The 24,815-nt window shown below is 42.9% G+C and overlaps 1 protein-coding gene across 1 annotated transcript; it reads left to right on the forward strand.

The window, feature by feature from the left end:
• Positions 1–384: 384 nt before the first annotated feature.
• LOC311297564 (calcium-activated chloride channel regulator 4-like) lies at positions 385–24,728 on the forward strand. The gene is made up of 14 exons (XM_084419908.1): positions 385–642; positions 4,990–5,127; positions 5,226–5,367; positions 5,523–5,628; positions 5,714–5,882; positions 6,632–6,862; positions 11,409–11,636; positions 11,761–11,941; positions 12,073–12,179; positions 12,277–12,492; positions 12,710–12,974; positions 13,078–13,242; positions 23,130–23,354; positions 23,504–24,728. The coding sequence occupies exons 1-14, from the start codon at positions 493–495 to the stop codon at positions 23,926–23,928; spliced, it is 2,748 nt and encodes a 915-aa protein (XP_084276034.1). The 5' UTR covers positions 385–492; the 3' UTR covers positions 23,929–24,728.
• The last annotated feature ends 87 nt before the right edge of the window (positions 24,729–24,815 follow it).

Below are 24,815 nucleotides of genomic sequence, written 5' to 3' on the forward strand. Positions count from 1 at the left end.
AGGAAACCTTATTTCCTGTTTTAATGCACTCTTTTGAGCCCATATGGAAATATATCCTTTTGAGTGGTTTGTAATCAAGTTATTAATCAATATTTATCCTTCCAAATATTAAACGGTTTGAATGAAGCTTATGAGATTTAAGTAGAAATACGTCTGTTCACTGTAACATGCTTTCTCCTTGTTTTTGAGAGAAGCACCCACCCAAAACGTCTAGCTGACAATGAATATCAATGCACTACAACATTATATTGCACCAAGTAAACTAATTAAGAGTCAGCCAACAATTTACAAATGTACCAGCCTTGAGAGCAAATTTAGTATATGAAGTATATGCATCTTATGTTTTAAATGGGCCATGATGTTGGCAGAATAGTCACACCCCTGCATGACATTGGAGCACACACCCACTTATCTCTTATCAGCATTAAGATCATTTGTGAAATTGTTCAAAACGTGGTTCCAGGAGTTGCTGTTCATCTAAACTCTACAGCTATGGACTCAAGAACGGTGTTTGTCTTATTATGGACGTTGCTGTCGTCCACCTCCACTGGAATCAAACTAGATGGAAATGGTTATGTTGACATTACCATTGCGATCAGTTCAAAAGTACCACAGGATAACACGCTCATTGATCAAATCAAGGTGAATATGCTTATTTTTGTCTATTTAACAAACTTTATGTGCATTCATTGTTTTAGAGGATTTTATGAAAGATGTCATAAAAGATTCTGTGTTTTAATTTTTTTAATCTTAGAAATATACAGTATATAATCACAAATTGTTGACAGTATTTGTGAATGCACAAATGAAATAATAATTACTTTTGAATAAATACACTGAGCAGAGTTTTTGGTAACACTTTATATTACGACCCGCAAACAACTGCGTAAGTAAACCGAAACTACGGTGTACGTTTCTGTAATTATAGTGTACTTCCGTGTAGGTATAAGGGAACAATATGTTAAGTTTTGGGTAATAAAGGGGTAACAAGCAGATATACAACCTGCAAAGAACTTCGTAAGTAAACCGAAATTACGGTGTATGTTTCTGTAATTATAGTGTACCTCCGTGTAGGTATAAGGGAACATTATGTTAAGTTTTGGGTAATAAAGGTGTACAACCAGATATACAAGCAAATTATTTATAATGTAATTATTTTAAAACTAACAGGTAGGCCTACCTATTCTGTTAATATATTCCAGGCAAAAATTGTACGTCTGTTGTATATAAACGTTTTTATCACATTTCTGAAAAAATATGTTCTTGTGCAATGTAGTTACAGGGTAATTTTGACATCTGTGGGTTGTAAATTAAATATATATATTTATGTTTATAAAATTAGAAACAATTTTATAAACAGCTGATTTCGAAAAACATTGGCAATGCTATTTATTGGCTTGTCTTACTAAACTACTTAATGTTTAGCCCAAAAAAATTGTTTTATGCTATGACTTTAATTTAGAACATACCATGTAGAGTAGTACTTAGTACTTACCTTATCACATTGTATTGCAATGACACTTAAATGTCAGGGCAAATATACTGTGTAATTAAAAGTTTTTTTTAATTTTTTTTATAAGAGTAGCCTACCTTTCTCTGTAATTACTGTGCAAATAGTGTTGTTTCGTATTGTTACATAGTAAGTAGTGTTTGTTATTGTTACCCGTTTCAACTGTGAATTTACAGGGTAAGTGTAACTCCTGCGGGCTGTAAATTAAAGTGGCGCTTGTTACCCCCTTGTTCTGTGTATTTACAGGGTAAGTGTAACTCCTGCGGGCTGTAAATTAAAGTGGAGCTTGTTACCCCCTTGTTCTGTGTAGTTACAGGGTAAGTGTAACTCCTGCGGGCTGTAAATTAAAGTGGCGCTTGTTACCCCCTTGTTCTGTGTAGTTACAGGGTAAGTGTAACTCCTGCGGGCTGTAAATTAAAGTGGCGCTTGTTACCCCCTTGTTCTGTGTAGTTACAGGGTAAGTGTAACTCCTGCGGGCTGTAAATCAAAGTGTAGCTTGTTACCCCCTTGTTCTGTGTAGTTACAGGGTAAGTGCAGTAAATATACAATAAAGGATCCAATTTAATTTCTGACTTTTATTTTACAAAAACATTTCAAAACACTTTTTCATCTTAATAAAACTTTGTCTTTTCTACAGTATACTCAAACAACAAAGTAACACATTATACCCCCCCCCCCCCCCCTTTATTTGCTTCTCTTGCTTTTCTTCTTCTTTCTTTTCTTGCTCTTCTTTTTCTTAACTTCCACTGGGGACTCTGAAGTTGAGGAGTTGATGGAGTCCCATTGGTCTTGCTGCACTGCAAAAATATGAATATATATACATGCTCTTAGCAAGCTACACCTTCAATTTTAAGTTGTCGAACAATCCTCCACTCTAAAACATTTTGTGCCACCTGATATTACTGTAGTAACTGTCATTTTGAAGAAAATACATTTTGGTGAAGTTTGAGGCAGATCATGGGGGGGTTGTGATATTTTATAGTGATAATGACTGTAGTGCAGCAGAAAATGTTTTTTAAAAAGGCATAGTTGTTCTGACAGCAACAAAAAAAACAAAAAAGCATGAAACACAAACATATGAGCTGTGGCACTATAGTAACAGTATATCTCTGTGCCATTGCAGATGGGACAGCAGACTTCATCTTTTCAGTTTCCTTTTTCAAAAAATCACACTCATCTTTGAGCAAGGTGATCTCTGCTTTAAGAGTGATAATCTTATCTTTGAAAGAAAGAAAGAAAGAAAGAAAGAAAGAAAGAAAGAAAGAAAGAAAGAAAGAAAGAAAGAAAGAAAGAAAGAAAGAAAGAAAGAAAGAAAGGTTAGACGTTTAAATTTTACTCCTGCCCTACTCCAGGGCTTATACTTGTGACCACTTTCCTATTTTTTAAAACATCAAATTGAAGAACTAAACATACTGTACATTATAAATGCACTTGTTAAAGGATTAGTTCACCCCAAAATGAAAATTTACAACGGACTTCATTGGTCACCATCGTTAAGTCCAAATCAATGCAGTTTCAAGTCTTTTAAGTGTTTAAACGGGCTGTACGCGATCACAGAAGAATAGGTTGTTATCTAGCGAAACGATAGGTCATTTAAAAAAAAGAAATATATAATTTATAGACTTTTTACCTTCAATAGTTCGGATTGAGCTGATCAACAAACGGACAGGGAACTACGTCATCGCGTTGAAAGGTCACGCCGGCGCCGGCAATACTATTTGAACTACTATTCATATTCATCAGAATGTTATTCATATACTATTCATATTCATATTCACTGAATACTATTTCTATATATATAATCGCAAACAATACTATTTGAATTATCCTCCTACGGTCGCATTGTAAACAGTGGGGCGGTACTTCGGCCGGCGCAGGCGTGACCTTTCAACGTGATGACGTAGTTCCCTGTCCGTTTGTTGATCAGCTCAATCCGAACTATTGAACTATTGAACTATTGCCACAGCCCTCAGGTTTGTGTTTCATGCTTTTTTTTTTTTTTTTTTTTTGCTGTCAGAACAACTATGCCTTTTAAAAAAACATTTTCTGCTGCACTACAGTCATTATCACTATAAAATATCACAACCCCCCCATGATCTGACTCAAACTTCACCAAAATGTGTTTTCTTCAAAATGACAGTTACTACAGTAATATCAGGTGGCACAAAATGTTTAGAGTGGAGGATTGTTCGACAACTTAAAATTGAAGGTGTAGCTTGCTAAGAGCATGTATATACTGTATATTCATATTTTTGCAGTGCAGCAAGACCAATGGGACTCCATCAACTCCTCAACTTCAGAGTCCCCAGTGGAAGTTAAGAAAAAGAAGAGCAAGAAAAGAAAGAAGAAGAAAAGCAAGGGACGCAAATAAGGGGGGGGGGGGGGGGTATAATGTGTTACTTTGTTGTTTGAGTATACTGTAGAAAAGATAATGTTTTATTAAGATGAAAAAGTGTTTTGACATTTTTTTGTAAAATAAAAGTCAGAAATTAAATTGGATCCTTTATTGTATATTTACTGCACTTACCCTGTAACTACACAGAACAAGGGGGTAACAAGCTACACTTTAATTTACAGCCCGCAGGAGTTACACTTACCCTGTAACTACACAGAACAAGGGGGTAACAAGCTCCACTTTAATTTACAGCCCGCAGGAGTTACACTTACCCTGTAACTACACAGTTGAAATGGGTAACAAACACTACTTACTATGTAACAATACGAAACAACACTATTTGCACAGTAATTACAGAGAAAGGTACTCTTATTAAAAAATAAAAATAATAATAATAATAATAATTACACAGTATATTTGCCCTGACATTTAAGTGTCATTGCAATACAATGTGATAAGGTAAGTAGTAGTACTAAGTACTACATGGTACGTTTTAAATTAAAAACATAGCAAAAACTATTTTTTTTTTGGCTTAACGTTAAGTAGTTTAGTAAGAAAAGCCAATAAATAGCATTGCCAAAAAGTTTAATTTACAACCCACAGATGTCAAAATTACCCTGTAACTACATTGCACAAGAACATATTTTGCCAGAAATGTGATAAAAACTTTTATATACAACAGACGTACAATTTTTGCCTGGAATATATTAACAGAATAGGTACCTGTTAGTTTTAAAATAATTACATTATAAATAATTTGCTTGTATATCTGGTTGTACACCTTTATTACCCAAAACTTAACATATTGTTCCCTTATACCTACACGGAGGTACACTATAATTACAGAAACATACACCGTAATTTCGGTTTACTTACGAAGTTCTTTGCAGGTTGTATATCTGCTTGTTACCCCTTTATTACCCAAAACTTAACATATTGTTCCCTTATACCTACACGGAAGTACACTATAATTACAGAAACGTACACCGTAGTTTCGGTTTACTTACGCAGTTGTTTGCGGGCCGTAATATAAAGTGTTACCGAGTTTTTTTCTCATTTTATCTTTTCACTTTCCTTCTGACAGGACATGGTCACTGAAGGGTCATTTCATCTTCATCATGCATTGGATAAAAAGGTCTATTTTAAAGATGCTACAATACTGGTTCCATCTCACTGGAATAGTAAGGAATTTACCAGAGCAAGAACAGAGTCCTTTGAAAAGGTACAGAGAATTATGGCATTATATCTTGCAAAAATATTCATTTCCATTCATTTCATTCACATATGATATTGCTGACCCGATCTCTATGTCAAATACAGGCCAAAATAAAAATCGAAAACGCTAAATCAACTGAGCCATATACTCATCAGTATGGTGAATGTGGAAAAGAGGGAGATTACATTCTTTTCACTCCAAACTTCCTGCTAAATGACACTGTCATTCAGCTTTATGGATCAAGAGGTGAATGTTTGGTCTGTGTTTAAGTTTACTTTGAGTTGGTTTTGTGCAGCTTTCTGTTTTTTCCTATATGTCCTATGTCATTGCCTCAACTAACCGTGACAATATTAATATGGTAGTCTGTTTGTTTTACTAGCAGTTTGTTTGTTTGTTTTCAGGAAGGGTCTTGGTTCATGAATGGGCTCATCTGAGATGGGGCGTTTATGATGAATACAGTGAAACCAAGCCATTCTACTACTCTAATGGCCGTATTGAAGCTACAAGGTCATAAACTGTTAATTAAAAGAAGGGATATTTTTTAAATGTCATTGGAAATTACAATCACTATTGATTTATTGCATATTTTTAGGTGTAGCAAAAGCATTCAAGGACAGTATTATGAATGTACTGCTGATGGATCTCTTCAAGAATGTCTCATTGATCCAAAAACTTCCCTACCTACCGAGGGGTGCATGTTTTTTCCAGACAGAAATCAAAACACAAACAGCTCCATAATGTTCCTACCAAGCCTGGATTCTGCAAGTACAGATTTTACATGTTTCCACACATTCCAGAAAAGTATTTTAGTAACTAACCTACAACTTACAGTACATGAGTTCTAGTAAATTAATTTATGACCTGGGCCAAAGGGGCCACTGTCCTGGGGACTTGGACTGTCTTCTTTTGTTTACCTAGTCAATTGGATGTTACATCCCATAATTATTATCTACATCAATTTCAGTTTGCAACATCTGCTTGATAAGTTACATTTGCAAAGTCTAAAGTTTGAATTACAAGAAGCTAATACATTTTTTTGGATTGTCAGACTTTGAGATATAGGGCCCTATCATACATGCAATGCAATGCAGCGCAAGCGCGACGCAAGTTTATTTATTTTTTAACTTTTAAGTTTAAAAGTTTTTATTAGCCTTATAAAACTCTATCAACTGTTAAAACAAAACATCACAACTAGTGGAGCCTAAAAATGTTTAAACGTATGTGTAACACACACACACACATACAGTTAAACTCTGGTGACCTAACAAGGCACAATATTTGATTGAATGCACTGTTGCAATCTTACTCAATCTTTTTTGACAGCCCACTCCAACATGCAGCAAAGGTAAAACTGCCCGCTCCTGCGAATCCCAATGCAGCACTCTAATCTGAGGACACAAATATAATAAAGTTTTTTTTTTTTACTTCCTGTTTAAAAGGAATACACTGAGTGAAACTGAGTGTTTGATGACATATTACTGTTTACTTAGTGACAAATTTTGTTTTTTAGGTGATCACATTTTGTCAAGCAAACAAACACAATTATGAAGCCCCAAACTTACAAAATGAAAAATGTGGCAACAAACCAACGTGGACCGTAATATTTGAGGATTCTGTGGATAAAGACACACTTCGTTCTCTAGAACCAATGAAGTCCTGTCCACCAAAGCCATCTTTCAAAGTTGTGCAACGATTGCAACGGGTTGTTTGTCTCATCCTTGATATCTCAGGAAGCATGCAAGTATGCAAACATAAAAAAAAAACCTGAACTTCATTTGAAACAAGAGTGTCTGCATAATTTTATCCTTTACACACTTGAGTACCAATGCTCTGAAATGAGTTCTGTTCTCTTACGAGAGGTTCTCTCGTATTGCGTAAGTTAGCTTACGCTACGGGAAAGTTATCTTTTCTCGAGATCTGAAGCCAAAAAATTATCCTTAATTTTGTATTTATTGTCAACGCAGTGCGACAGCCGGCAGACCATGGCAGGCTACATAAGCGTGCTCATTGGCTGTCCAGCGGCAACTGCTGCAGCCTACCAGTGAGCCCTGTGTGACGTCACGCCCAATGAGGGCGCTTCGCGCCCTCCACACTCCTCTAACCGTCAGGATGGGTGTGGCTAGCGTGTATATAAGGAAGGGCTCACAGGCTGAAAATCTGATTTTCTTGATCTTGAGAGAGCCGCCGCCGTCGAATCTAGCGACCAGCAAGCCTAGGAAGCGTCTGAGGAAGCCGGCCGCCTTCGCCGCCTTCAGCCATCCATGCCTGCTACGCCATCCGGCGACATATCCTTTTCTGCTGTGTGTATTTGCCCCTGCGACACACACTCTCTCTCCTCTTCTAAAAGAGCAATTTCTACGAGCCGTTGTTTCAAATGTCTCGCACGACTTCCCGCTCTCTCTCCCTCTGTTCGAGCCGCGCAAACTGCGCCGTTCACAAGGGATGCCAGAAGCGGACGGTCTCGGAGCGAGCTTCCTCGCTTTCTCTCCCTCTGTTCGAGCCGCGCAGACTGCGCCGCTCACAAGGGATGCCAGAAGCGGACGGTCTCGGAGCGAGCTTCCTCGCTTTCTCTCCCTCTGTTCGAGCCGCGCAGACTGCGCCGCTCACAAGGGATGGCAGAAGCGGACGGTCTCGGAGCGAGCTTCCTCTCCCTCTGTTCGAGCCGCGCAAACCTCACACTATAGGTTCCCCATCCAAAGCCACCGGGACACTGTGTGTAAAACGGCCAGCCATCGCTGCATGCGAGCCGCCGTATTTAAGCACGCGATACGCGGCAATCAGAGCCCGGAGGCCATTCTGCCCCTAGCCGCACACGCGAAAGCGTGGGAAGCTATTCCAGGCGCGTCAGAATGGGTGCTGAGCACAGTAAAAAAGGGCTATACTCTGCAGTTCGCTCGCCGCCCCCTGCGCTTTCGAGCGCGAACCGAGACGAGAGTGAATGGGGAAGCAGCACATCTACTTCAAGCAGAAATAGCGACACTTCTGTGCAAAGGGGCTATAGAACCGGCACCCCCTTCTCTGAGCGAGTCAGGCTTTTACAGCCGTTATTTCCTCGTTCCCAAGAAGGACGGAGCTCTCAGACCGATTTTGGATCTGATATATTTGAACAAAGCTCTTATGAAAAGACCGTTCAAAATGCTCACAACCAGGCAGATCCTCGCACAGATTCGCCAGAGGGACTGGTTTATCTCCCTCGATCTGAAAGACGCTTACTTTCAGATCCAGATAATACCCCGTCACAGGCCATTCTTGAGATTCGCCTTCGACGGTCCGGTATATCAGTACACCGTCCTGTCGTTCGGCCTGTCTTTAGCACCCCGTACATTCACGAAGTGCATGGACACGACTCTCGCTCCCCTGAGAGGTCAGGGAATGCGAATTTTGAACTATTTGGACGATTGGCTGATTCTAGCACAGTCAGAGGAAGAGCTTATCGCTCACAGAACAGTGCTTCTCAGCCACCTGGAAAGCCTGGGTCCTCAGCCACCTGTGAATGCCCGAGTGCCTCACAGAGCCTGGGCTTCCGGCGGCATTCGAATCAGAGTGACTCAGAGCTGCGTTTCAGCACTGAAGCCCTGGTTAGCGGCTGACTGGTACCAGCAGGGAGTGACAATGGGAGCGACAGTGGGACCTAAGCATCCAACTTAGGTTGGGGCGCTCCTTTCGAGGGCAAACCGGTCTTTGGCCTGTGGTCAGACCAGGAGAAATGCCTCCACATAAACTGTTTGGAGATGATAGCGGTCGAGAACGCGCTCAAACGTTTCCTCCCATTCATACGGGATCACCATGTGCTAGTCCGCTTGGACAACATGTCCGTGGTGTCCTATGTGAACCGACAGGGCGGTGTCAGATCCAGGAACCTCTGCAAACTGACAGAACGCCTTCTCGCGTGGGCTCATCACTCACTGCGCTCGCTGAGAGCCGTGCACGTGCCGGGCCACCTGAACGTCGGCCCAGACAGACTGTCCAGAGACATCATTCCCCCGGGAGAATGGTCTCTGCACCCTCAGACAGTCCAGTCACTTTGGCGCCTATTCGGCAGGGCGGAAGTCGACCTCTTTGCGTCAAAAGACAACGCTCACTGCCCGACGTTCTTCTCAAAGAGCGAGGACGCACTAGCCCAAACCTGGCCCAGCCTCCCGCTGTACGCTTTCACTCCGATCTCCCTGTTACCACAGGTCATCAAGAGGATCAGGGAAACGCACCACCCAGTGCTCCTTATAGCCCCGCGATGGGAGAACCAAATCTGGTACCCAGAGCTAGTGAGGCTGTCGCACTTAGCCCCATGACCGATCCCGGTGAGAAAGGATCTCCTATCTCAGGCCGGTGGATCAATTTGGCATCCCCATCCAGAGCGCTGATCTCTGCATGCGCGGATAATCAACGGATACCCGTTGACCTGCCAGAAGGGGTCGTAAACACGATCACGCAGTCTAGAACTCCTTCCACGAGAAGGCTCTACGGGGGTTCCGCGGGTGCTCTCCTTCCTACAAGAGCTGTTGGACAGGGGCAGGTCCCCCTCTACGCTCAAAGTGTATGTTGCGGCTATTGCAGCGTTCGTGGAGACGACGTGCGGCCGTGCAATAGGAAGGAACGAGCTCATCATCCGTTTCCTCAGAGGAGCCAGACGGATGAATCCCCCGCGGCCCTCCTCGGTTCCTATTTGGGATCTGTCCTTGGTCCTGGAGGCCCTGAAGGCTTTTCCCTTTGAACCGCTTGAATCCGTGGATTTGAAATACCTTTCGTTCAAAACCGTTTTTCTGATAGCTCTGTCTTCAGTAAAACGCGTGGGGGATCTACACGCGCTATCTGAAAGCCCCGCATGTCTTGAGTTCGGACCAAATGACTCCAAAGTCATCCTCAAACCGAGACACGGTTACATCCCCAAAGCGATTGGTACCCCCTTTAGGGCGCAAATCATCTCACTGTCGGCTCTGCCAGCATCCGATAGCGAGGACTGTGATAACCTCTTATGCCCAGTCAGGGCGCTGAGAGTTTACATCACGCGCTCTGCCGCCTTTAGGCTTTCCGAGCAGCTCTTTGTTTCGTTTGGTGGGCGCACCAAGGGTCTCGCCGCCTCGAAACAGAGCCTGTCCAGGTGGATAGTGGACGCGATCGCAGCAGCCTACGCCTCCAAACACCTGCAGTGCCCTATGGGTATCAGAGCCCACTCCACTAGAGGCATGGCCTCGTCGTGGGCTTGGTCTAGCGGGATTTCTATTCACGAAATTTGCATGGCGGCGGGCTGGGCCTCCCCATCTACATTCGTGAGGTTTTATAACCTGGAAGTTCCCGCCTTGCAGGCTAAACTGTTATCAGTATAAGTGATATGTATGTTCTGCCCAGTTGCTCATGTGCAGACTACGTTCATGTACTGTTAATATTTCTGGTAAATGGCACCAAGAGAAGAGTTTTTCTGTACACAGACCGGCTGTGCCGCTCTGTCTTCTTGTCCCCCTTGGCCTGTGTACCGGTGCTGGCCCGCGCCGCTGGCCCGCGCCGCTGGCCGCCTATCCTCCACTCAGTTGCGCTGGGGATTATTCTCTCTACACATAGACCGGCGAGACCACTCTATTTTCCCCTATGATGTGCTTATGTACTGTGCTGGCCTGCGCTGCTGGCCGCATTGCCTACATTGATACATAGACCGGCAGCTCCGCTCTATTTTATATGAAGTGCTTATTACATGTGCTGGCCCGTTTCTCCGACCGGCCACCTGTTCCAGCATGTGGTTTTTCCCCGGTTTCCCTGGGACTCATGCACTGGATGCTCGGCGCGCACAGCGTTGACAAAGGGTTCCCGTAGCGTAAGCTAACTTACGCAATACGAGAGAACCTCTCGTAAGAGAATGTACTCGGTTACCTAATGTAACCTCGGTTCTCTCTAGAAGAGGGAACGAGTATTGCGTAACCTGCCGTGTTGCGCCACAAGCTTTTGCGCTTCAGACTATGAAAACCAGATTTTCAGCCTGTGAGCCCTTCCTTATATACACGCTAGCCACACCCATCCTGACGGTTAGAGGGGTGTGGAGGGCGCGAAGTCACACAGGGCTCACTGGTAGGCTGCAGCAGTTGCCGCTGGACAGCCAATGAGCACGCTAATGTAGCCTGCCATGGTCTGCCGTCTGTCGCACTGCGTTGACAATACATACAAAATTAAGGATAATTTTTTGGCTTCAGATCTCGGAAAAAGTTTACTTTCCTGTAGCGTAAGCTAACTTACGCAATACTCGTTCCCTCTTCTAGAGAGAATCGAGGTTACATTAGGTAACCAAGTACGTTTTCTAGGGCTCCAGAATCCTTCGACAGCAGCAGGCTGCCACACATTTCCTGCGGAGCATCATTGAGGATCAAGCCAGAGTTGGAATTGTAACCTTTAGTACTAATGCAAATAATCAGAGCCTCTTGACTACTATTGACAGCGACTCCACACGAGAGATTCTTATCAAAAAGTTGCCGGGCCAGTCAGACTCAGGATCTACAAACATTTGTAAAGGCCTCCATCTGGGCTTAGAGGTGCTATATTAATTGTTAATTTTATGCTTGTAATATGTGAAAAGTGTATATATATATATATATATATATATATATATATATATATATATATAGTGACGAATGCTCTCTATTTTCTAAACATCAGGTACTTAAAAAAGACAATGAGGATGCATTAGGAAATGAAATCATTTTTCTGACAGACGGTGAGGCGACGGACAACATTGATAGTTGTAGTTCGGAGGCAATAAACAGTGGTGCCATTATACATACAGTAGCTTTAGGTCCCAGTGCAGCTAAAGCACTGATGGAAATGGCGGAACGCACTGGTAAGTAAAAAAATTAATTAATAAGTATCTGTATCTGAGTAAATGATATTACTAATATTGAGTACCAAAAAAAGAGTAAATGATAGTGCCAACTTAGTATGTAATGCAAAATTGTTCCATGATGAAACTAGGGGGAAAATTTATCTTATCCACTGATGAAATCACCTCCAACCAGTTAATGGATGCGTTTGCTTCACTTACAATATCAACTGGAGATTACACAAAAGAAACAGTTCAGGTTTGGCAAGTGATCTCTCATTGATGAAATTATTACTTTAAGAGTGTTATTGAAATGGTGTTTTGTAATGTTTTTTTTTTTCATTTATATTCTTTAGCTAGAAAGTGTTGGAAAAACAACATCAGACTGGTTCAATGGGACAGTAACAGTGGATCAAACTGTTGGTAACAAAACCAACTTTGTAATAATCTATGAAAAAAGTTTTCCAAGCATTTCCATACAGTCACCAAGTGGCTCAATCTACAGTCGGACACAAATGAGTCATGAAGGATCTCTGAAAACAGTCACCTTAAAAGTTCCAGGAACTGCAGAGGTATGACAACTTTTATGAACCAGATATTTAAGTTTATAGTTCAGACCATAAACATGTAGGCTAAACATGAACTATTATAATATAATTAAAGACATCTGGGCCAAGAGTTTTAGATAAACATTATCAAAATATGTTCAACAACAACTTCAGACTAAGATGATTCAGCTAATACAGCAAACCCTTATTTTTCTGCTTTTACTATCCATGTGTTTGGTAGATTGGGGACTGGAAGTACAGCATCCAAAGTCCAATACTTCAGTCTCTGACTATAACAGTAACAAGTCAAGCGGCGCGTGCTGATGTTCCCCCTATCATAGTCAAATCCCGCATGAACCAGCAGTTCAGTGACGGCACTAAACCCATGATAGTGTTTGCTGAGGTCAGCCAGAATTACAGGCCTGTAATAAATGCTGAAGTGTGGGCTATGCTGGAGTCTGAATCTGAGTCTGCACAAACATTACAACTCCTGGACAATGGAGCATGTAAATTACCCATCATTCTTGTTCCAAGTGTGGACTCAACTTAAAATATAAATAAATAAGGTACATTTCCAAATTATATAACTCAGAGATCCATCTTTTTCAGGGGCTGATGTTTTTCAAAATGATGGCGTCTATTCCAGATATTTCACAAAGTTCAAACCAGGGAGAAGCAGCTTGAAAGTGAGAGTGAAGAATCAAGATGGACAAGCCAGATTTACAAAAAAAAAAAAGAGTGGTGCCCCATACGTACCTGGATATGTGGTAAACGGTAAACCCTTGATCATTTTGAAAATACATTTAAATTTGATCACATCTGAAAAGAAAAACTTACATTTAGACCAACAGCACAATCGCAAGTGTGATGTTATACAGTAGTTCAATAAAAACTTGAGGACCGGATAACTTGAGTTTTATACACAATATTGCTAGTTACGTATATTACCTATAGTTCCAAACAAAGCCAAAGCAGAAAGTAACTTCTGAATGAATCAGTTTTTGAACGAGTGAATTCTGATCGACTAATCCAACATCTTAAGTGTGACTCAGTTCGAAGGGCACTGGCAAATGGCATATAGGGATTATAAAGGTTACACCGATACATCACTTCACAGGAAGTGAAAAACAAAATGTGCCCACCAGTTATTGCGCAACACTCCAACACTTTAAAGTTTGTATAAAATAAAAAATAAAGGCCCGGTTTCACAGACAGGGCTTAGATTAAGCCAGGATTAGGCTTTAGTTCAATTAGGGCATTTAAGTAGCTTTTATAAATGTGCTTTTAAAAAAAAACATTACTGGGGTGCATCTTAAGACAAAACAATTTCAGCTATTTTACAATTTGTCAGTGCAAGTTGCTTTCCGTTAAAACAGTTCAAACATGCATTCTATCTGGGACTAGCTTAAGCCTTGTCTGTGAAACCGGGGGAAAAAGAAGTTGAGCCTCTTATTGTGTTTAATTAATCCAACGTGTGTTTTGTACGCAGCTGTTTGTGGGTATAAAGTGTGCAAGACACAAAAATCTTAATGCAACTATCTTGATTACGATCAAATAAAATCATATACATATCCATTGTAGCGTTTATACGCCCATATAAATATAATTAATTATTATTCATAACGGATTATGATCAATAATTAATAATTTAATTATTTTCAGAATTTACTGTAGCAGAATCAATAGTATGATCATTTTATCAGTTCATCCAATGAACAGAAAACATAAACAATTATTAACTCTAGGAAATATAATATCTTCCTGGCCAAGAAAGAATAATCCCCAGCTAACAGTAAATTAAGAAATAAATCAAGGGTAAAAGCATAGGTAACTTAGATCGCAGTTCAAGACAATAAATTCGTAAGCACATAACACAAGTAATACTTCTCTTTTCAAATACAAACAATACTTTATTGATTACATGCTAACACACATGAAAATACCTAACACAAACACACGCACACGCATATACACACACATTCATACAAGTTACAGAAAGAAAGAAAGAAAGAAAGAAAGAGTTTGGAAAGAATGAGTTTAAGGGTGAGAGGAAGAAATCGCCTCGGTTACGACTGTAACCTCGGTTCCCTGAAGAGGGAACGAGCGTTGCGTCGAAACTGACGCTATGGGGAACGCTTTGCGTGATGACGTCTTGAAGCACATGTCAAATCAGTCCAATGGTGTGGCGGAACATCAGAGGCGGGTGACGTCACGTACCAGGAAGCTATAAAAGCCGGCCCGAAACAGAAAACTAAAGCTTCGTAAAGTCTGAAGTCGCGCTGACAGGCATGAAGGAGATATGGCAAGGCGACGCAACGCTCGTTCCCTCTTCAGGGAACCGAGGTTACAGTCGTAACCGAGGCGTTCCCTTTCAAGGGAACTCCCGTTGCATCGAAACTGACGCTATGGGGAACGTCTATACCAACGCCTCCATAGCTACAAATGTCTGTCCTGTGTGTATCAAGTGAGCAACACTAAGAAGACAAAACATGAGACCCTGGAGCAGAGTCTAAATCCAGAGAGTAGAACCTGACGAAGGTGTGCGGTGAGGACCAGCCTGCCGCATCACAGACGTCCTGTAACGAAACTCCTGATATAAGGGCCTTAGAGGCCGCCATACTCCTAGTAGAGTGCGACCGGACAGCCAAAGGAGAAGGCTGTCCAGCTGCCTCATAAGCAAGTGAGATAGCCTCAACCACCCACTTGCTCATCCTTTGCTTAGACACCGGACCTCCCTTGTTAGGAGACCCAAAGCACACAAATAATTGATCACTTTTACGCCACAGGGCAGCTCTGTGGACATAAGCGTCTAACGCCCGAACTGGGCAAAGCAAATTATTAGCCTCCTGGTCCGCATTCTGAAAGGGAGGAGGACAGAAGGCCTGCAGAACAATAGGTCTAGCCCAGCCTTTCTCAAACTTTTTTCAGTCAGGGCACCTTTCAAAAGTGCATAAAATCTCAAGGCACCCCAGTGTAAAATATAATTTAAAAACACTGCATAACCCAAATGTAAATGCAAATTTTATATATATATTTATCTAAAATGAATTTACAATTTTATTAATCCGTTCATATGTTTAACCCTTTCACACGTAAATTTAAAATATTCTGGCTGACCCCCCAGCGTGAGTTTTTCAAGGTGACTGTTATTTAGAATGTGTCACTTTATGGTTTCCATGGTGACGCGTCATTGCTTGTCACGTGACACACCGCAGCAACAACAGAGCTGAATGAATGATGATCTGCTTTTATGTCATTTTTCCTTTTTTATTCAAAATATTCACAAATTTGTTAGATATGGCATGAAATATCTGATATTCCGATTGTCAAATATATGCAAGTGGAAGTGTTTTGTTTTTTGAACACCATTATAACGATCGCGTTAGTTGAGCTATATGCGCGATGGGCGCCGCCATGTTAGTTTGTGCCGCAGATGCAGTTCAGAGAATCGGATCTGTTGGATTTACAACACGTGAATTCATCCACTTCTCCCGAAATACATAAAAGTAAGTGGCAGGTGAACTGGGAGAAGAATAGAGTAAACTTTAAAGTTACTTACACAATGTGTATCTGATATGAATAAAACTAATTATAATGGAAAGGATTATTATTGCCTCTTCCTTTGACATCAGTGTGTATTTTACAAACTCTAAATGTATTGTTTTTTTAGTACTTATGTCTGAAACCTAAAACAAACATTATGTGGATGAAAACACTGAAAAGGTGTGATATATGACAGCTGAGTGCGTCTGGCTCAGCGCCAGCCAACGCGCAAAAGCACATTTGAATTTAGCAGTTGATCACGTCATGCACTGACCGTTCTAATCGTACGTGCGAAAGGGTTAAAAAGAAGAATGTATTTATGTAAATTCAAATATATATATATATGAAATGTCCGATTTTTTTTTAATTTTTTGTTAATTTTTTTTAGCCTACGTATTTTTTTGGCGGCACCCCTGACACAGTCAGGGGGCACCCCAGTGTGCCGCGGCACCCACTTTGAGAAAGGCTGGTCTAGCCACATTAGTGGGGACCTTGGGGACATAGCCCGGTCTAGGGTGAAGAAAAGCTTTGACCATACCCGGAGCAAACTCCAAGCATGACGGAGCAACCGACAATGCCTGGAGATCCCCTATTCTTTTAAGAGAAGAGATGGCGAGAAGAAACAGAGCTTTCAGAGTTAGAAACTTCTCAGGAACCTCCTCAATGGGCTCAAAGGGGGCCTGGGAAAGGCCTTGCAGCGCAACGGACAAATCCCATGGTGGCACCCTAGAGCGAACTGCAGGCCTCAGCCTCCAAGTGCCACGAAGGAAACGAGATACCAGAGGGTCTTTCCCCACAGACATTCCACCCAAAGGAATGTGGTAAGCACCTATGGCCGCCACATAAACCTTTAGAGTGGACGGGGTCAGACCTGCAGTGAACCGGTCCTGCAGGAACTCCAGAACTGTACCAATTGGGCAGTTGACTGGATCCAACCGACGGTCACTACACCAAGAAGTGAATACTCTCCACTTCAGGGCATAAAGTTTCCTCGTGGAGGGAGCTCTGGACTGTAGAATGGTCTCAACAACCTCAGTTGAGAGACCTGACTCTATGAGCTGGGCCCCCTCAGAGGCCAAGCCCACAGGTTCCACAGTTCTGGCTGAGGGTGAAATATCGAGCCCTCTGCCTGGAACAGAAGGTCCCTCCTGATGGGTAACTCCAGAGGATGCCCGTCGAGGAGGGACACAAGATCGGGAAACCATACTCTGCCCGGCCAGCGCGGGGCTATAAGAAGTAGATGGACCCGGTCCCTGCGAACTCTTTCCAGAACTCCCGGGAGCAGAGCCACTGGGGGAAAGGCGTACAGACGTAGCCTCGGCCACGTCTGTACCATAGCATCCAGTCCCAGAGGAGCTGGATGCGTGAGGGAGAACCAAAGTGGACAGTGAGACGTCTCTCGAGACGCAAATAGATCCACTTGTGCTTGGCCAAACTCCCTCCATATCAGCTCCACCACCTCGGGGTGGAGCCTCCATTCCCCGGGCCTCGGCCCCTGTCTCGACAGAGTGTCTGCTCCTATATTCTGTACCCCGGGGATGTAGGCTGCCCTGAGAGACAGCAACTTCCCCTGGGACCACAAGAGGATATGGCGTGCCAAATTGGACAATGGGCGCGAGCGCAAACCCCCTTGGTGGTTGATATAGGCGACTACCGACGTGTTGTCCGTATGTACTAACACATGGTGTCCCCTGAGATCTGTGATAAAGCTCCTCAGAGCCCGGAAGACAGCTAACATCTCTAGGCGATTGATATGCCAGGAACGATGATGGTCTTCCCACAGACCTTGAGATGAGCGACCCTCTAGGATCGCTCCCCAGCCCGTGAGGGAAGCATCCGTCGTTAGCAGTTTGCGACGACAAGGAGCTCCCAACACTGGGCCCTGGGACAGGAACCAGGGTTTCTTCCACATAACCAAGGCACGTAGGCATCGCCGCGTGACCTTGATCGTGCGAAATGGGTTGCCCCTCGGGGAAAACCCTCTGGTCCTGAGCCACCACTGCAGGGGCCTCATGTGCAGTAGTCCAAAAGGTATCACGTTGGAAGCTGCTGCCATGAGACCCAACAGTCTCTGGAACTGTTTGACAGTGAGTAGCTGGCCTAGCTTTACACTTTTCACAGCTGCAAGGATGGAATCTATCCGTGGCGGTGACAGGCGCGCCTGCATCGACACAGAATCCCAAACCACGCCTAAAAAAGTGGTCCTCTGTAGTGGAGAAAGCACACTCTTCTTGGCGTTCAGCCGTAACCCCAGCTCTTTCATGTGGGCGAGAACAACATCTCGATGTTGAACCGCCAACTGATGCGACTGAGCTAAAATCAACCAATCGTCGATGTAGTTCATGATGCGAATACCCTGGAGGCGCAGAGGCGCCAGAGCTGCATCCACGCATTTGGTGAAAGTGCGGGGTGATAAAGCCAGGCCGAATGGAAGAACTCGATATTGGTATGCTTTGCCCCCGAAAGCAAACCTCAGGAACTTCCAATGACACGGACGGATGGAAATATGGAAATATGCGTCCTTGAGATCTATCGTGACAAACCAGTCCTCGGACCTGATCTGTGGCACGATTTGTCTCAAAGTTAACATTTTGAACTTGAGCTGCATGACTGACTCGTTCAGAACTCGAAGATCTAAAATGGGACGCAATCCCCCGTCCTTTTTTGGAACTATGAAGTACCGGCTGTAAAACCCGGTTTCCCTGTTGGAGGGAGGTACATATTCTATGGCCCCTTTCTCTAACAGAGTGTTTACTTCCTGTTCCATAACCAGAACCTGCTCGGGGCCCACCACTGTGGGCAGGACCCCCATAAACCGAGGTGGGCGTTTTTTGAATTGTATCTGATACCCTTTTTCCACGGTCTGCAGGACCCAACGAGAAACATTTGACAGTAGCTTCCACGCTGTCAAAGATTCTACTAGAGGTACCAGCCTCTCGAGACTGGTTTCTGGATTTTGTTGCTGTTGAGTAGTCGGTTCGACGCCCTGTAACGGCGTACCGGCAGGGAACGACCGAACAGACTGCTCTAGCACCCTCCTCGGAGGGGGCGGGCATCCCGAGGCCACTACGTTTCCGGGTGGACCTTGAGATATGTGCTCGCCGGAGACCGCTGCGCCCTGTAACACCGGAGGCGGCAGGGTTGGCAGAACGGTCCCCTGAGGGTACCGAAGAGAAACGGGCACCGTTAAAGGAGGTGTTAACCGCTCTGCTTCGGGGGGGACTACCCTCATTTGTCCTGAGCCCTCGGACATCAGGATTTCTTCCCAGCAGCCTTCTTGGCGGTAATAACGGTCCGCAGATCCGCTCTTCCCCTCGAAGACTGCTGGGTTTGAGCGCGCCCTCCGTGTCCCCGAGGTTTTTGTGGGGGAGCACGGGAGGACACACTCTGCTTTTGAGTGGCACGATGATCAGCGCTCTTTTTAGAGGAGTGAGGCTGCTCCCGCTCAGCAGCCTCAATAAAAGAACGGCGGGGGAGAAGTTTCTGGAGTGCAGCAGCCTGTTTTGAAGCTTCTTGTGATTTAGCTACCGCACTGTTCACTGCATCTCCAAATAGCCCAACAGTAGAAACCGGAGCATCTAATAGAACATGTTTCTCTCTATCTTTGATGTCACTCAGATTGAGCCACAGATGCCTCTCAGTGGCCACCAGGGCTGCCATAGACCGCCCGATTGATTTAGCGGTCTCCTTGGTGGCCCTGAGAGACAAATCTGTGGCTCTACGCAGTTCGGCTACTGTGTCGGGACCAATACCCCCGCCCTCCTCTAAATCACCCAGTAATTCTGCCTGATAGGCTTGCATAAGGGACATCGTATGCAGACACGCTGCAGCTTGACCAGCGGCTGCATACGACTTATGAATCAGGGAGGAAGTAAATTTAACTGGTTTAGTGGGGAGTGTAGGAGCCTTCAGGGAAGATGCCGTTGCTGGAGAGAGATAGCCCGCAAGCGTCTCTTCCACCTTCGGCATCTCCCCATAACCATACTCTTTATATTTGTGGATGGAAGAGTAATGTGAGGTTTGTGGTGTGTAAACTCTATATGACACAGGTTTTCCCCACGATCTCGACACCTCGGTGTGGAGATCGGGGAAAAACGGAAGACTCCTGCGCTGAGGCTGTGCACGAGATGGCAGGAAGCGTTCGTCGAGCTTACTTTTCGAGCGAACGTCCTGCCTATCCTCTGGCCACTCAATAGATAATCTGTGAACTGCTCTCGTGACAACATCGAGCAATTCCTCAAAAGCGTGAGACTGAGGTGGCGAATCCTCAGACTCAGCTTCAACACTAACAACGTCCAACTCCTCAGAGCTGGACAATTGCAGTATTGGTGCCTCCATCGGGGGGGAAGAAACCGCAGCGCGTGCTTCCACACCCTGATGAGAAGCACTGGATCTATCAGAAGGTTGCTGAGATAAGGCAGAGCCCGTCTCAACATCCACTGATAGATCCATTTGCGAACCCCAGGTCTGAGATCGACACTGTGCCTCGGCAGCAGCGGGACCAGAGCCCTGGGGAACGTGATCGGGATTGAACCGTGCCAACCGGGATCGGAGCGTACGCAATGGAAGCGCACAGCAATGCACACAGTCACCACCCTCGAGTGCTGACTGGGCATGCTCCTCTCCCAAACAAACAACACAAAGAGTGTGTGTCACCTCCCGTTAAATAACGCGGGCAGGGATGGACACACACTCGATACTGCTGCTTGCTCGCCATATCTGAATAAATATATATATATATAGACAGACAACACCAAATAACAGGGACAGATTCAACACAGAGCGCAACTGAAGACTCAGAAAGCTTTCGTTTTCTGTTTCGGGCCGGCTTTTATAGCTTCCTTGTACGTGACGTCACCCGCCTCTGACGTTCCGCCACACCATTGGACTGATTTGACATGTGCTTCAAGACGTCATCACGCAAAGCGTTCCCCATAGCGTCAGTTTCGACGCAACGGGAGTTCCCTTGAAAGGGAACCCGAATTTCTATATGCACTCAAGACATGACCTGAACGAACCATCAATCATTAACTTAACCCTGGTCGTTCCTTATGCAGGTTATAAAATGTTATAATGCACCAGTTCAGTTAAGAGTCTAGAGGTTACTTGCTTTTCTGCATTACGTTTGAGGATTCCTTTTTGTCGGGTACAAGGGTGTTTTTCGGGGTCCGTTGGTTGATCTCCTCTTGCTTAGATAGAGTTCAGGGAGAACCAGTCACGTGGTGTGCTGGCGGATGGTTGAAGCGTCTTTGAAGTTGAAAGCGTGCGTTGCAGCCGTGAATCGTGGACCGAAACTTTGCAGCAAAACTTAACGTAAAACCGAGACTTTCAATCGGAAAAGAAGAATAACACCAAGAATGAAAGAAAATGAGATACGGAAAGTAGTTAGATGACTGGAAATGAATCTAACCCATCTGATCTTAATTTGGGTTGGTCTGCTCGTCTGTTACATGGTTACTATAACCATCGTCTGCTGTCTCCATCTTTGTTCTGCCCTTGTTCTTCCCCACTTAACTAACGCTCTGCGCTGGGTTGTTAAAGGGTTTTTTAAAACAAAAAAAGGTTTGTTACTCCTACAAATGGGAGTTCTGACTGCTGCTTTGTTTTCAAAGTCGTAAATCATGTCTTCCCTGGGGGTGTCGGTTCTCTAGCTTTAATTGGAGACCAGATGCAACAGTTTAGGCATGATTTCTAATTATCAGAATACGAAACATTTTACACAGATTTAATTCCAGCCATCTTGTTAGTTGTGTTTGTAAAATAGCATTGATATGAAACAGTACACACTTTCATTCACACATCTAATATCTAACGATTTACTGACTTGTATGGGATCTAAACAAGTATAGACACATATACTAGGTTGTAGACAACAAAGAATTATGTAGTTGAACGTCAGTCAAGAATTGTTCTGGGATGAGTTTTATGGATTTTGATATGTAAAGTCTCTTGGTGTGTAAAGTTTATGGGGTTTATGACATTCCAAATTTCCTGCTGAAAGCTGTTTTGTTCATCTCTCATGGGACCTTGGTCTCGTTCATTCTCTTAACCAATCAGTGTTCGGCAACAAAGCTAGCATTGACCAGTTATTTCGTTAGTGCTGGGGGGCTCTTTTAAATAGCCAGAATGGTGGCGCCGGCCCGATGGCAAGATTGATGATGATCATGAGACGTTCTGAACAAATCTTCCCCCCTCATTCGGCGAGAAGCGGAAATTATTCATTAATCATCTGGAAGAAGATTAGTTTGTGTTTGGTTCATCCTTGTAGTCGTTACACCGTACAACCAAATTACATTATTTCATATTAAACACCACAACAGATATTTATCACATTCAAATATGACAATTTATATTTAAATTAATAATACATTTTTACAAATACATATGGATGTATTGTAGGCTATATTACTGAAATATAGGGTGAATTTAAAGTGAGTTTAATAAAAGGAATGAACATAATAACAAATCAAACATGGAGAACAGGGAACCAAGGAACCAGAGAATGAGTGCACCAAACATACATACGTGTAGGACAAGACTTGACAAGGAACACAAGAAACACTGGGGTTTAAATGCACAAGGGGTAATGGGCAAACAAGACACCTGGGAAAAATCTAACAAGAAAACTACAAAGGACTATAAAACATGGTGAAACAAAATAACATAAAAGTCCACACAAGACCATGGGAAAACAGGCTGGGATCATGACAATTACACAAACGTATGGTTATTTATATTATAATTATTTACAGAAGTATTATTGGGCCATCATACCTCAAAATGTAGTCTATGTTTGATTAAGTTGCATTTAGTCAAATGAAATAATCTTCAACAGGTATCCTGTGCTTGGTGAATATAGAGAGCAAAGGGACTATGTAGGGACCCTGCAGCTTGACTCAAAGTTTAGTTCCTGAGTGAATGATTGTTTTGAACAAATCGTTTGAGGTAAAGATTCAGTTACACACTCGTTCAGAAACTTGTATCTACTGTATGTAACCTGCAGAAAGAGTCCATAAATTCATGCACAAACTGAAACTAACAACATAAATGTCATTATAATTAGCTACAAAGCTGCTTCAGACAAATCAAGCAGATTCAGGTGGTTCCTCTAATTTCAGGTGTGGTAGAGCTGAACCCTCCAAAGCCTCCAGTTTCTGAGGAATCACTTGAGGTCGGAAGCTTTACTAGAACAGCCACTGGAGAGAGTTTTGAGGTGACGCTTACAGGCTCACATCCACCAAACTTCCCACCTAACAAAATCATAGACCTGAGTGCTGAGATCCAGGACAACTCTGTGCTTCTCAGCTGGACGGCTCCTGGTGAGGACCTCGACCAAGGGACAGGTAAAGCACACAATTACTATACCAGAATTTAAAATACAAGGTTTTTCATTTCTTTAACATCTTCATTGACAACATAAAATGGTTTCAAATTTAGATCAGGAAATAATGTAAATTTTATTGTGTTTGTGGCATGTTTCTTTTCCTTTAAGTGAAATCCTATGAGATCAGGTGGAGCTATGACCTTCAAATGCTTCGAGAAAGCTTCAGCAATGGCAATGCAGTCAACACAACTGCCGTCTCACCGCACGAGGCTGGATCAGTTGAACAGCATTCATTCAATTTCGGTTTCACAATCCAAAATGGCACCACATTGTTCTTTGCAGTTCAGTCTGAAGACAAAGAAAAAGCAAAATCTGAAATCTCCAACATTGCTCAAGCTTCAAAGATCTTCCCTGATCCAAAACCCCAACCTGATCCAAAATCCCAACCAAAACCCCAAGAAATATCAAACCCAGGCATGAATTTGACAGGTCTTGTCATTTCTTTGTGTGTGGTAACTATGGTCATATGTTTTGTTGTTGCTGTAACCACATGGGCAGTGAGACGCAGAAAACGCTTTATCTGGAATATCTGAAATTAACAATCTGATAGAAAAAATTTAAATCAATCCTTATGTGTAAATTTAACTTAACCATGCATCCAACTACTTAAGAATATTTCTTACAATAATCATCTCTATCAAACAGACTTTCTAACTTTTTTTATATTTTCATATTTTTTATATTTTTTTACTTTTATATTTTATATTTTTACACAAGTATATTTAGCTACTTTATTGACTCTGTTGCTACGGATGGTGAAGCGATGAACAATCTGAAAAGCTCCGAAGCTTATCAGTACTTTCACAACAATAAAGTCGGTCGTGTTTTGTTAAAGGAGGTGGGACACAATCTTGTCTATCTTACAGCAGACATAGAGCCTAGTCAGAGCCTTAAAGTTTCATATCACCAGGCCTGGGTTTTAGTTTCATCGTCAGGTGAAATACAAACGGCAGGGTGTTCATGTGTTGCGGGACCAGGGCGATCTTGCAGCCACGCAGCTGCAATACTTTGGAAGGTAAAATGTTGATACTTCGGATAGTTTTGTAATGTCAGTTTGCCTGTTACATCTTAATAAATTGTTATAACCTATTCCTTAACAAACGTGTATTCATTACTTCAATGCGCTCAGTTTCTGCATTAGATTAGTACATTATTAGCTAACTGTGTGAATAGTAGGCCTATGTATATGCACATTTATGAAAGACATTACACACAGTCACCTCTGATAAAAAAAATCACTCTAAATTGTAATTGTAATGCATTTTCTGTAAAGCTGCTTTTGAATGATTTGTATTGTGAAAGGCAAATAAATAAATAAATGTGGATTTTACATTAATTTAATTGAATCAGCTTGCAACTGCTGAGTGTATTTTATAATGGAACATTTTCTAATGTAGGTTGAGAATGCAGTCAGACAGGG

Source organism: Rutilus rutilus (assembly GCF_951802725.1).
Source record: "Rutilus rutilus genome assembly, chromosome: 9".
NCBI classification, from domain to species: domain Eukaryota; kingdom Metazoa; phylum Chordata; class Actinopteri; order Cypriniformes; family Leuciscidae; genus Rutilus; species Rutilus rutilus.

Bases quoted from the DNA above. Each gene is read 5' to 3' on its own strand.
- LOC311297564 (XM_084419908.1), top strand. From the start codon at position 493: ATGGACTCAAGAACGGTGTTTGTCTTATTATGGACGTTGCTGTCGTCC. The intron at 5,368-5,522 runs GTGAATGTTTGG...GTTTGTTTTCAG, and splicing joins TCAGCTTTATGGATCAAGAG to GAAGGGTCTTGGTTCATGAA. The intron at 11,942-12,072 runs GTAAGTAAAAAA...TGATGAAACTAG, and splicing joins GGAAATGGCGGAACGCACTG to GGGGAAAATTTATCTTATCC.